The 16,823-nt window shown below is 42.4% G+C and overlaps 1 protein-coding gene across 1 annotated transcript in view; it reads right to left on the bottom strand.

Moving 5' to 3' along the window:
- The window catches only part of PDE11A (phosphodiesterase 11A), a 382,098-nt gene that overhangs the window by 27,949 nt on the left and 337,326 nt on the right, over positions 1-16,823 (bottom strand). The window contains exons 17-19 of the mRNA XM_032407415.1: positions 14,322-14,385; positions 7,427-7,501; positions 1,361-1,444 (exon numbers count right to left, since the gene is read on the bottom strand). Coding sequence (XP_032263306.1) covers positions 1,361-1,444; positions 7,427-7,501; positions 14,322-14,385 — 223 coding nt within the window. The remainder of the gene's footprint in view (positions 1-1,360; positions 1,445-7,426; positions 7,502-14,321; positions 14,386-16,823) is intronic.

Genomic DNA, 16,823 nt, shown 5'->3' with positions numbered 1-16,823 from the left:
GGAGGAAAAGGGAGTTAAGGGTCCTCTTATAATAAAGGACACATCACTCCTGATTTTTTTGCCCAATCTTTCATTATTAAACAAAAGAACATTATGTGCTATTATAACTAAAATAATCTACCTTAGATTATTTTAAAGCTTTGTCTCATTTTTATGCTATCCTACATTTAATGGCTAACATAAAACAAAGAAATGAATTTATTTTTGGTGTTTATAGTCACTGAAAAGTTACATTTCCATCTTCAAGACAATATTCTAGAATTTTTTTTTTTTTTAGCGTAATGTGACAAGGCTCAGCAGCTCCTAAAAGTGCTGAAAACAAAGTGGTAGATAAGCCTGAAACTTAATGGTTGTGAAGTCCTTAAAAAACAATACTGTGTTTTTAATGGAGTTACACAGAGTGAGAAACTAAAGCGATTTTGCCTTCCCTGCGTGTGTTTCTCAGTCTGAAGTTAGAAAAGCAGCTCAGTCTGATTGAGCTGGGTAGGGGGTAAAGAACTCGCCAGGTTTTACACATGAAAGCAAATGCTTAGTAGGAGAATTAAAAGCCGATGTACACTAAACTGTTAGTGTTAACCGACGCCAACCCTAATCTGCACTCAAAAAGTGGAGCGTGCACGTTCAAAGCTGATGACACTCATCTGGTTGCCAGGAGCAGGGTCCCGAACGCCAGGCGGCAGAGCCAGAAACCATAGTGCCTCTTGCTCAGAATGCAGTGGTCAGCATTTGTCACACGCATCTCAGAGAGAGGCAGAGTTTTAAGATGGAAGGTTCTCTGAAAACCCTGTGGCCCAGACCATGGGGCCAGGACAGAAAACCATGTTTCATGGTTTCATGGAACTCTTGTGTCTCATGTGATATTCATAGAAGTAAAAGAAGAATTGCTTAAAAAAAAAAAAAGTGAAAAAGATTCCCACAGTCAGATGTCAAAGAAATTTGGAATGAATCAAGGTTAAACATGTTTCTTTCCTGAAGGACTCTCTGAACCTTCAGGTTCCCTCGTTGTCGGGCCTGAGAGCTCTCTTTGAAGAGATATCTATTAGGCTATGGCTGGATACTTGTGTTTCCTGGGGCACAGCTTGGGAAATACTGAGATAAAATATGATTAACCCTGGTTTAGAGATGAGGGCATCGAGGCCCATGGACATTATGTCCTAGAAGGACAACTCAGGTCTCCGGCCTCCTAGCATCACTTTTCCTAGGAGACAGTCAGAAATCTGAGAAGAGACTGACTGCAACCAGAGTTCTTAGCAATGCCCATACCCTGGAAGGGGATCGGAAGGCTAGACCTTCTGAAAGTACATACGCTCTTCTTTCTTGGCTCAGTTGGGACACGCAGACCCTCCCAAATCATGATTACCTGATACAAAGGCATGCAGATGCTATCAATCCACTCCAGTTGCAACCGAGGCAGTTCATCTTTCCGGTTCCGATCAAAAATAGCCTAGAATGGGGGAAGAGAATCTTGCTTTATTACGCTGGAGAATTTTACAGGTGCTTTGTCAAACACTTTGCCACAATGATCCAATTTTTACCAACTGAACACTTCACAAATCACAATCAATCTTTACATGTACTTTCTTTTCCTTTATCTATGATGAGAAATAAAGTATTTTCACCTCTTTTTATGAGATTTGTAAGCGAATTTATTTGAACTTTATAGCACGCAACTCCTTGGGGCCAAAATCTGCCTTCAGATACAGGTAATGGCCACTAAATCAAGTCATCAGGTCACTGGGAATTGGGTACAAGTCAAGGGGAAGGGGATATGTTTTATTGCCACAAAAATAATGCAGGCTTTTATTTTTATAACGAAAGAAGGTGGGATAGATTAGAAAAGATCCTTAAAGCAGCTTCACCTTAAATAGAAACTATTTGTATTAATTTTTCAGGGTGGGGTGTTGGTTTGACAACTCTTGTGTGTTTTTCAATAAGGTTCTGTCATTAATAAAAATCCTAAGTTTTTATCTATCATGGGATGGATGATGTGGTAGGTACCCATTCCCTCCTCCTTCCCAGCCTTTAAACTTCATGATACTATAATGTTTAGAAAACTTAGGTATATTCTTCAAGAAAAAGAAGTGGCATATGTCTGTTGGGCAGACATGAAAAGGAAGCCAATCAGCTGGACTTGGGGCGCACATGGATTCTTGAACAAACACAGCCGGTTCTACTCCATTAAGCATGTCCCTCTCTCTGCTATCAGCGAGTAAGGCCAGGGTCTACGAAGCGACCTTCCCCTGCATTATTGTCTTAAAGTAGGTTTGGTCTTTCCTCTACAGAGATAACATGTGGCATCCACATCATTTTGGCGTTCACATGGGTCATGAGGGCAGATCCAAGGCATTCCCTTGGTCTGGAGATGCTGAAAAAGCCAGCATCCTTCAGACTCATGAATGAGGGTGGGAGTGGGTAGGACAGAAATCACGAGCTGCTGCCAAAGCTCACAAGAAGACAGAAGGGCGCTGCCGAGGGAAATCTCTCCAAATCAGGGAGAAGGTCACTGACTCCCACAGACTCTGCTCGTCCTTGTCTTACAACGTGAAATGTGAAATACCAGGAAAGGGGACTAGGGTCTGGAGAAGACTGACGTGTGCCGGAGGAAGGAAGGAATGGATCTTGTGAACTGCAGGAGTCTTTGTCTGAAATGTTCCTTTAAAAATATTATTCTGTTATCTACTCTTGAGCTCTCAGAGTTATCTGAGATTTTCTTATTTACTTAATTACTGTTTCTGGTGCATAGAACTTTTTGTTTGTTTGTTTTTGTTTTAGTTCAGTGGTTTTTGGTATATTCACAATTAGTTGTGCGATCATTACTACAGTCAATTTTAGAACATTTTTATCACCCCAACAGGAAATCCCATACCAATTAGCAGTCACTCCTCATCCTCCCCCAAATCCCCGGCCTTAGGTGACCATGTATCTATTTTCTGTTTGTATAGATTTGGCTATTCTGCACACTCATATAAATGAAATCGTATGATACATGGTCTTTGTGACCAGCTTCTTTCACTGAGCATGATGTTTTCAAGGTTCCATCCTGTAGCATTCATCAGCACTTCATTCCTCTTTATGGCCAAATGATACTCCATTGTATAGTTACACCACATTTTATTTATCCATTCCTCAGCTGATGGGCAGTTGGGTTATTTCCACTTTGTGGCTCTGATGAGTAATGCTGCTCTGAATGCTTCATGTACAAGTTTCCACGTGGGTGTATGTTTTCATTTCTCTTGGGCATAGACCTAGAGGCAGAATTGCTGGGCCATGAGCCCAGTCTGACCTTTAATGTTTCCATGAATTGCCAAACTGTTTTCCAAAGCAGCTGCACCATTTTACATGCCTGCCAGCAGCGTATAAAGTTCCAATTTCTCCACATCCTCCTCAGCACTGGTCATTGTCTGTCTTTTTAATTATAGCTAGTCCCCGTGAAGTGGTATCTCACTGCGGTTTTGGTTTGCGTTTCCCTGATGACTAATGATTTTGAGCATGTTTTCATGTGCTTATTGGCCATCTCTATATATTCTTTGAAGCAATATGTATTCAGATCCTTTGCCCTTTTTAAAAATTGGGTTGCCTTTCTAGTTGTTCATAGTTCTCTATATATTCTAGATGCCAGGCCCATATCATATATGATTTGCAAATCATTTCTCCCATCCTGTAGGCTTTTTCATTTTCTTGACAGTGTCCTTTAAGATGCAAAGTGTTAAATTTTAATGAAGTCCAATTTATCTATTTTGTTTTTCTTGTGCTTTTGTGTCTCTTGTGCTTTTGGTGTCATATCTAAGACATCATTGCCAGATCCAATCCAGAAGATTTACATCTTGTTTTCTTCTAGGAGTTTTATATAGTTTTAGTTCTTACATTTAGGTCTATGATCCACTTTGAGGTTATTCTGAGGTTTGGTGAGAGGTAGGGGGTCTAACTTGACTCATTTGCAGTGGATATCCTACTGTCCCTGCACTATTTGAAAAGACTACTTTCCTCCCCACTGAACTGTCTCAGCGTCCTTTTGAAAATCAGTTGACCATAACTGTCAGAGTTTATTTGCAGACTAGTCACTTCTCAAAAAATGTTTTTGAGTGGAAATGTGAGATAGCACACTGTCCTGTGTTTTCCTTTTACAGCATTTTGCATCTTGTAATTGACTATGAGTGATTATTTATTTATTTACTTTTAAAGATTTTACTCATTTATTTGAGAGAGAGAGAGCATGCGTGAAAGAGCAAGCACAAGTTGGGGAGGGGAGCGCAGAAGGAGAGGGAGAAGCAGACTCCCCGTTGAGCAGGGAGCCCGATGCGGGACTTGATCCCAGGACCCCAGGATCACGACCTGAGCCGAAGGCAGATGCTTAACTGACTGAGCCACCCAGGCGCCCTGAGTGATTATTTATTTAATATCTATATTTCCCATCAGTTGACAAGCTTTGGGGAAGGGCAGGGAAGATGGTGCCTTGCTCATGGCTGGCAGCACAGTGCCCAACTTCATGCTTGATACTTGGAGGTGCTCAAGCATGTTTTCTTAACTGACTCACTGCTTCCACTATTAACCCTTTGGTTACTCTAATGACCTTTAGGACCATGACACCTGATGGGGCTCCCAGACAGTTTTCTTCCTGAATATCAAGGAATAACAGACAGGGCTGGTGTCACCTGTGGGTGTATGCATTTCCAGACATCTCTGGAAAAGGACTAATGAGAAATCGCCCTGCCACAGCAGCCAGGAGACTGTCATCAGCAATGTTAAGTAGCCTTTTGGGAGGCGAGAGTAGCACTTAGTGCTATGCTTCCACCGCAAAATCGATCTCATTTGTGTCTTCAGAGAACGCCTTACCTGAGCCCACAGACAAAGGCGCCTTAGCGCTGGGTCCCTGCCCCTGCCAGCTCACCAGTGCTGGCAACTGACTCATATTTCTTTTCATTCAATTAAATGACCTGTAGTATTGCTGCGTTATACACCCTTCAGAGGATGCCTCCGAAACAGTTCTTTTTAAGTGGAGGAAAACTTTAATTTGAAAATAGATATGTAGCTGAGAGAAATGTGGGTTGTACGAGGTTTTACACATTAACAATGTATCCCAATCCAGTGTCTTTATTTTTATAGCCAAATCTGGTGACACCACCAAAAAAGAATAAAGGGAGGTTTTGGAAACAATATAAATAGATGTTGCTTTGGAAACTAAAATACTGGGTGAGTGTTCTTTTTTTTTTTTTAAATTTTTTATTGTTATGTTAATCCCCATACATTACATCATTAGTTTTAGATATAGTGTTCCATGATTCATTGTTTGTGCATAACACCCAGTGCTCCATGCAGAACGTGCCCTCCTCAATACCCATCACCAGGCTAACCCATCCTCCCAACCCCCTCCCCTCTAGAACCCTCAGTTTGTTTTTCAGAGTCCATTGTCTCTCATGGTTCTGCTCCCCCTCCGATTTCCCCCCCTTCATTCTTCCCCTCCTGCTACATTCTTCTTCTTCTTTTTTTCTTTCTTAACATATATTGCATTATTTGTTTCAGAGGTACAGATCTGAGATTCAACAGTCTTGCACAATTCACAGCGCTTACCAGAACACATACCCTCCCCAGTGTCCATCACCAAGCTAACCCATCCCTCCCACCCCACCCCCCCACTCCAGCAACCCTCAGTTTGTTTCCTGAGATTAAGAATTCCTCATATCAGTGAGGTCATATGATACATGTCTTTCTCTGTTTGACTTATTTCGCTCAGCATAATACCCTCCAGTTCCATCCACGTCGTTGCAAATGGCAAGATCTCATTCCTTTTGATGGCTGCATAATATTCCATTGTATATATATACCACATCTTCTTTATCCATTCATCTGTTGATGGACATCTTGGCTCTTTCCACAGTTTGGCTATTGTGGACATTGCTGCTATAAACATCGGGGTGCACGTAGCCTTTCGGGTCCCTACTTTTGTATCTTTGGGGGTAAATACCCAGTAGTGCAATTGCTGGATCATAGGGTAGCTCTATTTTCAACTTTTTGAGGAACCTCCATACTGTTTTCCAGAGTGGCTGTACCAGCTTGCATTCCCACCAACAGTGTAGGAGGGTTCCCCTTTCTCCGCATCCCCGCCAACATCTGTCATTTCCTGACTTGTTAATTTTAGCCATTCTGACTGGTGTGAGGTGGTATCTCATTGAGGTTTTGATTTGGATTTCCCTGATGCCGAGCGATATTGAACACTTTTTCATGTGTCTGTTGGCCATTTGGATGTCTTCTTTGGAAAAATATCTGTTCATGTCTTCTGCCCATTTCTTGATTGGATTCTTTGTTCTTTGGCTGTTGAGTTTGGTGAGTTCTTTATAGATTTTGGATACTAGCCCTTTATCTGATATGTCATTTGCAAATATCTTCTCTGGGTGAGTGTTCTAACTGATGTAGTCTTCTGACCTTTCATAGGTAAGCAACAAATTAGGAATAGTCAACATTAGTAAGGCTGTGAGGTCTGACTTCAAGCAGGTGACGTTGTTTAACTAGGAGCTAGTTCTGCTGCCTTTCCTTGCTTTTAAATGTCAGCGAAGAAAGGCCTCTTAAAACTTGAAGATCTTATAAATACCCCCAAATGTTCAAAACTCAGTTGACTTGAATCCTCATAAACAGACGTTCTTGACAACGGACATATTCCTTGAGCTGCACTGAATCTACTGAGCTGCGCTGGCTTTCCAACACTTTGAATCATTCCTTGAGTTGTTGGGTGATGTGTTTTTAGCTAACCCTTCATTACGAATAAAGAGGCCACCCCCTCCTTGTGGGTGGTGACGGAGGCATTTATGTCTTTTGTCTTGTTTGAGTAAAAACAGCATCATCCAGAGCCTGCAGTAAGTGTTTTCAAATAATAATCAAATGGATGAATCCAATAAAAATGGCATTTCAGTCAAAAGAACCTAGTTCCCCAAGTGAAACTTTTCATTTTGCAAACAAAGAAAAGAAACAGAGACTTGAAATGATTTGGGTTTACAATTTTGGAAAGTCTGAAATTGGAAAATAAAATCCAGACCATCCATTATTCACTGCGGCTGTCCATTCTAGCTGCTCAAGGCTGGACAGCTTGCATTTAAATTCGTCTGTATTTCTATTCCAAAGGAGCTACTGACCACATAGGAAATGCCAGCACTGGGCTTTGAGCTACTCAAATGCCACCCTGCATATCCTCCCTCGTGCCTAGCTGGCCCACCGTGGGAGCTCAGGAAATGCTTGTTAAGTAGCTCACCACTCTTAATCAGAAACCTGGGAATAAGAGTGTTTAGCATCTAAGTTTAATTAAAGTTTTAAACTTTCAGGAGTGTTTCCTTAAATCCAACTTTCAGTCTTTCCCACTTTCAAGTTGTGATTTGGAGATACTTTAGCAAATGTCATTCCAAAGGGTAAATGCGTCATAATAGAAGGACAAACTTACTGAAGGAGTGAGTTTGAGTTCTGATCTCTCCCGATCTCCTTGTTCAAAGAACTCACTGGTTACAAGTTCAGCCACCTGAAACATATACATATTTAATTTATGGTTATATGTGATCTATCATAAGACTCAGAAGTTATTTCTGCCTTCCGTGTATGGTGATGATCTTCAACCCAGATAATCACTTAAAAAGCTTTTGAAGAATTGCATTAACATTTTCTGTTTCAGGTATTACGGACTTTAATCAATGAAACTGATTTCCTTTTAATCAGAGGAACTTGTGCAAGCTATTTTTAGATGCATGCTAGTAGATGATCTCGGAGAGTACAGATTCCATATTCAGGATGAGGCACTGGGTTGCCACCTTCAAAGTAGGAAATGCTCTTATTGCAGAAAAATGAAGCAAATAATGCCTAATAATATTTTTTGTCTTTATAATATGATATACTTGCAATAATAATTTAGCCAACTTTTGGTTGTTTCTACATAGATTCTTCACTTTGTTGTATACTTTTATCTTAGCTTGGTTTCATTTGCCATCCCCCAAACTCTTTAACTGCTTCACCCTACCAATATTCGCATGCACTCTGGAGAGGATAACCCCAGGGCAACCTCTGCTTCTTACTGGAGCAATCAGCCAAGGGCAGGACTAACGCTAGAGTCACTGTTCATACCAGGTTTTTCTACAGTGTGTCATGATGCAGTAATCTAGGTACTAAAAGTGTTAATTTATGGTAGGTTCCAGTTGGTACAAGCACAATGGAATTGGTGGTTCTACCCCAAATGGTAGAGATTTTTCCAAAGTAAGGACTTCTGTTTTTCCACTTTTCATCTATTAGCATGGATGATCAGAAGTTGCTCATTGGTCATTGTTAAGCTGAAGAGAAGCTTCTCCAAGCCCTGTGCTTCTAATGATAGCTTATGGGAAGCATACTGATATAGCAGTAAATGTTAAATGGGTATTTTCAACAACACTATAGTGTGCATCTAGGAAATCTCTGAGATGAACTAGCTGGATTTAGAAAATTTGAAAGAGCAGGAAAAAAAAAGTCCCAGAAAATTTGATGGCAAGAAGATCTGGATCCCCAGACTAGTTTTTCCTCTATTCCAGGCTCTTATAAAGATGAGGTTCTAAGGTCTGGAAAAGGCTAGAATGGTTTAATTTTGGTCAAGTGGATAGAATCAAGATAGTTTACTTAAGTGTATCTCTCAAGAGATTCTGCCAACCATAAATCATAACCATTGATAAAACATAAAAACGTCTCTCTCCGTCTCTGTTTCTGTCTCTCTCTCTCTCTCTCTCACACACACACACACACACACACAAACACCCCTTGAGAATAGCAAGTATGTAGCTCATTTATAAAAAAATAGAATATCTAGTCAGTTCAGATTTTAAACATTTCTAATAAGGAATATGGGTACCTTTTAAAAATTCAATAGCATAAAACTAGTTGGCGCTGGCTCAGTTTTTCTAGGGCCTGATTTCCTTCTCTCTCTCTCTAGTCTCTGCCACTACCTTTCCCATTAGCACTCCAGACCTTTCTCTCTGTCTCCGGCCTTCCTGTAAAAAAGAAATGGTCCCCTAAGGGCCTGGCCTCCTTTATTCAGCTCCCAGAACACTCCCTCAGATTGCTCTGAGGTGGGTCTTTTGCACTAAAGAATACAAATGTGCACATCAGGTCACCCCAAGGTAGGAGTCCTGCATAGGTCTATAGCCCCTGGAAAGCAAAGAAATTAAAACAAAATCCTGTCCTTTATCTTTCGAAAGTAGTCCTGGCTATCTCCCCTGTGCTTCTTTCATGGCTCAATTTGTACCACTGTTTCATTTGTACTTAAAAACCCAATCAGGAACATTAAGTGGCTCCTGATTGAATTTTTTATTAAAGAAGGAAATTGAGATGCTAATCAGGCCTTGGGGGATCACTGGGGAAACTCACATGCTTAGAGTCATGTGTGTGAGGAAGGAGGGTTGGAATAGTCACCGGTAAAAAAAACATTTTGCAAGGAAATGTTAAAAAAATCAACATCTAGGAAATTGGAAATATATTTATATTTTTAAAAGAAGTTTCCGTTGTTTTTGTCCAAATGTTTCTTAAAATCATAGAAGTGAGTATGTTTTTGAAAACATTTTAACCTATTTGGTTTGGAGACAAACACAAATGAGATCTCCAGTTTAGGGCTGTGACAAGATTTCTGATGGAAATGTTTGGAAAAACATGGTTTTGTGTTTTATTTCCCTGAACTCTTGGGTCTCTGCACTTATCAGCAGAACTTCACATCTTAAAAATAAAATATTATTTACATCAATGACCAAGAAGACCACCTTCAAGTGGCCGATGGGCCTCCCAAGTTGGTTTAAAATATCAATGCAGGAACTCTTTTTCCTTCTAAGGACTTTCTCCTATCCTTTTCCTGCTCCCAAGTGGGTTACTGCTCCTTTAGTTGTTGACATGCATTTCACTGGGGTTTCTGAAAGGTCTGGCACATCATACCTCATCATCTCACTCTCTTTCCAATCTTCTCTATTTTTCCCCTGGTCCCCTGAACTTTCTCCCACTCTCCACTCCTCCACTTCTTTCCATCCCAATCAGAGTGGCCACCTCTGTTACTATACCTTTCCCCAATACCTGGAAGATTCCTACCTCTTCTCTGTTCCCCAACTTCACTGTAGGGGAGCCTTCCCACACTGGGGCAGTGAAGAGTGGGCAGAGATGTAGAAATAAGCTACTCAACCGTGCAAATTCTTCCCGCTTACCCTGCTTTATGTAACTTCAGATGTGTCACACTAAAATGAAAGCCGAGGCTCAGTTGGAGGAGAGCTATTTATTGGAGGAGAACTTTGTAGGAAAACTGCCCAATCTACACTGGACTGTGACAGGAGCAAAGAAATAAGCTTTTCTTTGAGTTAAGCAGTGAAATTTGAGAATATATTTGTTACTGCAGCAAAGCCTACCCGAGTTTTGACTAACACAAAAATTAGTATGGAATTGAGGTGCTGCTGTTGAAAGACAAAGAAAGAAAAAAAGGAAGACAAATAAGAAGACCCTAAAATATGTGGCATCAGCAAGGGGGCCAGGTATAAGACAGTGAAGAAATGTTGTTGGAGGCTGTAAAGATGATGGCCCATGTTACACAGTGGCAAAATATTTTGTACAATTCTCCTGAAATAAAACAAATAATGTATCTAATGAATTTACTGCCTTAGGGGAAGAGATTGGAAAACAAATGTTAGTAGCATGTGACGACTGCTATTGACTACGTTTTGCTAAGTATTGTTAAGAAGTGAGCTCAGAAAAGGATTGGCAGGTTTATCATCAGAAATGAAAAGGAAGAGAGAGAGTCATAAATTCAGAGTCTTCATCTTCAGGGATGAAAGATGAAGCTGCTTTTTAATCCCAAACTATAAAAATAAAAATTGAGATATGTTTTGAATGACAAAGGCTGATCAAGACTCAGCCTTGCAGGGCACCTGGCTCGTTCAGTCGGTGGAACATGTGACTCTTGATCTCAGGGTTGTGAGTTCAAGCCCCATGTTGGGTGTAGAGATTACTTAAAAATGAAATCTTAAAAACAACAACAACAACAACTCAGCCTTGAGACAAGAATCAAAGGTACGGCCAGTGTACTCACAGTTAAGAACTTCGAATGAAGTAGGTGGTACCCAGGATATCCCTTCCGTTGTACAAAATGGCCCAGAAAAATGATTTTACTACATGGTTCTCTCACTGGCACCTGTTGGGCCCCAACTGCTAGGAATTGGGTCATGAAGGAGGAGGAAAGAAGTACATATGTTATTTTTCTTTGTTCTTGAAAGCAAGGAAGCGAAGAGATATAGCAGATCTAAGAAGTCCGTCTAGACTAGAACTGTGGATGTGGTTACTAGCAAATGGAAATGACTAGAATCAAAGACATAAGAAGCTGACTAAATGTGCAAGAGAGTTTGGTGCCAAAAACCCCATAAGACTGTGACTACTTAAAACCTAAAACAAGCCTTGGGTCCTCAACCATTTTGGGTGGGAAACAGGTTGGAAAGCTGCCTGCCCTTTGGATATAGCCAAGGAGGACAATGGAAAAGGGATAATTTCCCAGAATAGATCTAGCAGCCATGGATAATGATGGTTGGGGAGCATCTCGCAGAGAACCAGAGCCTACCACAGAATGGATGGCCTCACAGTGACTGCCCAGTGGGATTTTGGAATTACTGTGGCCCCCTAACTGCTACATGTTGGCCATCTCTTTCCTTTCTGAATGGGAGCATTATAATGAATATTTCGTGGTTTGGGTGTATGTCAGATGCTATGTTTGGGGGTGTGTGTAGGTCTTTAATTTGCATCCAGACCTGATGTAGAGACTGGCATGAATCACCCAGAGATCTTGGACTTTGAGCTTGATACCATGACTAATGGGACATTTGGGTCATTTCCCTTGGGGAAAGGCTGAGTATATTTTGCCTGCAGGAAGGAGAGTGAATCACACTTCCAGTGATTAGAAGGGCAAACTGTGGTAGTCACATTTTCATTAACTATTTCTGGCTTTCCTACATTCTGGGCACACGAAAGAATTATACTTCCTGGTTGAGTGGGGTCTTGTGACAAGTTCTGGCCAATGAATTCTTGGGAAGAGGCATTTACTTGCCAGGACGAGGCAGGCTAGGGCTTCTGTCGGAATGATCCACATGGTAACTGCTCCTTCAGCCAGAGTCCAAAGTGAGGAACAGTACCAGCTGACCCTGGATGCACATGCTCATGAACAATACGTTGTTTTAAGCCACTGAGGCTGAAGGATAATAGCTCATTCTCCTGACCACTGGCATCATTTAAAAATGCCCACTGAGGGGCGCCTGGGTGGCTCAGTCGTTAAGTGTCTGCCTTCGGCTCAGCTCATGATCCCAGGGTCCTGGGATCGAGCCCCGCATCGGGCTCCCTGCTAGGCGGGAAGCCTGCTTCTCCCTCTCCCACTCCCCCTGCTTGTGTTCCCTCTCTCACTGTGTCTCTCTGTCAAATAAATAAATAAGGGGCGCCTGGGTGGCTCAGTCGTTAAGCGTCTGCCTTCGGCTCAGGTCATGATCCCAGGGTCCTGGGATCGAGCCCCGCATTGGGCTCCCTGCTCCGTGGGAAGCCTGCTTCTCCCTCTCCCACTCCCCCTGCTTGTGTTCCCTCTCTCGCTGTCTCTCTCTCTCTATCAAATAAATAAATGAAACCTTAAAAAAAAAATAAAAATGCCCACTGATGAATCCGGTGTGAGATAGTGTGAGGCGCTGTAAAGAGTGAAGGCTTTGGAGCCTAATCTGCTAGGATTTGAATACCGAGCCCCATCACTTACTAGCTATATCACCTCAAGCTATCCTTTCTAGGCTCCACTTTTCCCATTTGTGAAATAGGGGTAATAAACTGTATTAGTTTCCCAGGGTTGCCAGGCATGACCACAAACTTGGTGATTTAAAACAACAGGAATCAGGGTGCCTGGCTGGCTTAGTTGGTTAAGCGTCTGCCTTCGGCTCAGGTCATGGTCTCAGGGTCCTGGGATAGAGTCCCGCATCGGGCTCCCTGCTCAGCGGGGAATCTGCTTCTCCCTCAGCCTGCTGCTCCCCCTGCTTGTGTGCTCTCTCTCTCTCTTTCTCGCTCTCTGTCAAATAAATAAATAAAATCCTAAAAAAAAAAAATAGGAATCTATTCTCTTCTAGTTCTGGAGGTCAGCAGCTCAACATCAGTTCACTGGACAGAAATCAAGGTGTTGCCAAGGCCAAGCTTGCTCTGGAGCCTCTAGGGGAGAATCTATCCTCTGTCCCTTCCAGGTTCTGATGGCTGCCACCTTTCTTTTGCTTGTGGCCGCATCGCTCCACTCTCTGCCTTGTCTTCACATGCCCTTCTTCTCTTCTGAATGTGTAATCTCCCTACAACTCTCTCTTCTAAGGACACCTGTCATTGAATTTAGGGCCCAGTTGGATAATACAGGATAATGACAATAATAATGATGATGATGATTTTTAACTTCATCACATCTGCAAAGACCCTTTTTCCTTCTAAGGCAATATTTACAGGTTCCAGAAATTAGGATCCACTATCTTTGGGTTGCTATTATTCAGCCTACTGGAGTAACTATACCTAAGTCAAAGGTGGGGGCGGGGGGCTTTGAAATTAGATATTTGGATATTAGATATTTAGTCAATAAATACTAGTTATTTATTGTTATATGAATCTATTTTATTTTCCCTAAAATGTTGAGACTTAAGATACCAAGTTACTATTTCACACCCCACACGGTAGGTGCCTCATAAAAATGAAAAGATATTAATCTCCAAAAACTATTAGTAATCAAGGATCTTAAACTGTGTGGTTACTGGCTTGAAAACTATTCTTGCTCTAAACTAACATGTTCGGCAGTGAAACCAGATAGGTGGTAAAGGCATAATTTTTTGTGGATATTGCACACTTCGGCCACAGTGATCTGATCTCTAAATAGTCCTTAAAAAGAAAAAATAAAATTTCCTTTTGACCTCCTTGTTTTCTTTTTTCTCTCTTTCTCTTTTTTTAAGATGAGAAAAAAGCAGAACTTGTGCTAAAACACGATTACCTATTTAAAAACACTATTTTTGAAACTCTTGCCTTAGGACACGGCCAATGCGTTATTTGGATTTAGAGTGTTAAAAAAATCTTAGAGAATCAGGCATATTATGACTCAGTGGAAGCACGTTAATGAACGGCTGTGCAATAAACAGTCTCGCCCGAGCCTCCTGCTATTTTTTACACCATGTTAATACTGATGCAAATTGACTAGGGCTTCAGTGCCTGGGAGTGGGGGTGGGGGGTGGGGGAGGCTCTGGGAATATTGCTCCCCCTCTCCCCCCCACCTCCAGTCCTTCCTCTGCCAGGCCCTGCCATTAATCACCACTTGCCTGTCTCGAGATCTCCCACGGTTTGGTCACGGCTCCAAGGTCACAGGCTGTCATTAACATTGATCTGAAAAACAGAACCAAACAAAACAGCCTGAATAATCTTTTGTTGCATTCTTCCTAAACAAATCCGTCCTAGATACATAAATAAATAAAATGGGACCGAGGCCAACTCTCACGTGTCTTTCCCTCAACAAGGGAAGCACTGTTTACAGTCCCCATGTTTAGCATCTCCATCATGTGGCCACACTGCTTAGGAAGACAAAGCTCGCACACAGCCTCAGCCTTGGTGGCGGCCCTTTTGTTATGTCTGCAGCAGATCAAGGAAGGCAGAGAACTACTTTCTCTATACCGGAGCTAAGCAAGCTCTGCTTAAAATAATCTCTAATGGACAATGTTTTTTATTTTTAACTAGCGGCAAGGGAATCAGCATATAATGCCATATACATAGCTGATGAATCTCTTCACCAACTTATCGCTGATTGATGGGAATGGATGGAAACCTATAGCAAAGAGGCGAGGTGCACACTACCCTAGGAGCTCCTTCATTTCCACCTGCTCTACAGAGCTAAGATTTACTGGGAGAGCCACACTGTTTCACTCCAGTTTATTACCTGGCTGCAACCATGTTTTATAAGCATTATGAAGAAGAAACATATTCAGCAGCAGCTTTCATTAATTTGAACACATAAGAAAGCACAGGAAGATCTGAACCAGATCTTTGAGGGGCAGATTTCTACTGGGTTTAACTAGAATTCACCCTGAACCATGGATATAAAAACATGGGGGACAATTTAAATTGTGGATAGCTCTGGTGCTTATCATCTGATGTGATGAGGAGGTGGGAAAAACAAGGCACACCCTTTGTCCAAAATTTGCTTTCTTTGTACTATAAGCCAGCAGGATGTGATGAAAAGCGATGAAGGATTGGAGTCGAGAGACCACATTTGGTTGGCTCCTTTTGGAAGAAAGGGGTGTGTTGTTAGAGGTCAGGGGGCTGTCCTGATGTCGGGTGGTAACATTTCCTACCCTGCCGGACTCGAATGCCTTGGAAACATGTCTGCTTCCCAGATGGCAGAGCACGATGGTAGTGGGGTTTGTGTAACTTCCTCAGGAAACCCCCCCAGGGAACAGGGCAGAGTGGCAGGTAACAATAGGTCATTCAAAGCCCCGCCAGGCATGCCGGCCTCAGCAGCCTCCTCCACGAGTTCGGCAGCATCTAATCCCAAGCCCCCCATGTGCTAAGCACTATGCGGAGCAATGCAGCGGTGCATTCTTCATATTTGATCTTCTGTAACAAGCACTCTGCTGTGTGCCTGCCTCCGTACTAAGTGCTGACCCCTAACTACGAATAAATGAATCTACTGAACCCTCAGAAGGAGGGTTTTATAGAGAGGTAAAAGGAAGCACGGAGAGATGAAGTAACTTTCCCAAAGCGAGTAAGGAGTCAGGATTCTGTGTTTATCACAAAGCTACCAGACCCCCTCTTGCTACACTCAAATGCTTCTCCTTTTAGGTTCTGCTGGTACCGGAGCGAGACAAGACTGTAGGTAATGCATTGAACTTTGCAGTCACTCTCCTAGACAGGAAATAATCTCTATGAGGTTGCTTACTTATACTATAACTTGGACAATGATTTAGCTTTCATCTGCTTGATAATTCGAGGCTTACTTCTCAAATTCATGTCACCATTCATCAGTCAATCAACAAGTGTATTGAGTATCTAGCTAGGTGCTCAGTTAGTGATCATTCTAATAGGGACCGTTAATCGAGCAAGCACTACAGAGTGATCTACATAGCCTCTAGGTGAGGTAGGGATACTATTATTACCTCCATTTTACAAAGCAAATTAGTGTTTTGCATTCCTTGATCAGACAGGTAGAAAGTTTGCCAGAGGTTACACAGTGAGGAAGTATCAAAGCTGGAGCCGGATCCATAAAGTCGGACAGAAGGGTCTCTATTTTCAATGAATGCTCTACAGTGGAGCAGGAAGTCCATACTGAGAAGGAAGACAGAAAAAGGCTGGGAGGGAAGATGGGGGCGGGGGAGTCTGAAACTTTCATCCAACTGGCACTGGGGAGTCTGTTACGGTTGGGGGTTCAGAAAGGACCTGGCTAGACATTCCAGACAGAACTTTCGGTGGTGGGTGTGAAAAGAGTTTGGAGAAGAAGGGAAGCAGGGGGACCAGTTGGAAAATATCAACTGATAAGGGCCTACAACAAGGAAGGGCAGGAGAATGGAAAGGCAAGGAGAAGGCTGAGAGATTCCAGAGGAAGAACCAAAGGGGGTGAATGAGTAGTGATAGTGTACTGTTTAGATGCCTCTAGAAGAAGGGAAAGGTCTTTTCTCGAGTCAGAGAGGAGGAAGGAAGTTACTCCTGAGGTCCGCATACTTCTCGTTCAGTGTGCGGTGGCGGTGTGCAGGTGCACAGCGCGCTGAGTGAATGCATGGTCCGCGGCACCGAGCGTACAGCCCCCTCTGCGGCCGGCGGGGCTGCCTCCGGAG

The sequence above is a fragment of the Phoca vitulina genome, unplaced genomic scaffold, assembly GCF_004348235.1.
Source record: "Phoca vitulina isolate PV1807 unplaced genomic scaffold, GSC_HSeal_1.0 scaffold1, whole genome shotgun sequence".
Classification (NCBI taxonomy): domain Eukaryota; kingdom Metazoa; phylum Chordata; class Mammalia; order Carnivora; family Phocidae; genus Phoca; species Phoca vitulina.
Note: the sequence above shows the minus strand (reverse complement) of the source record. Positions and strands in the feature narration are given on the sequence as shown.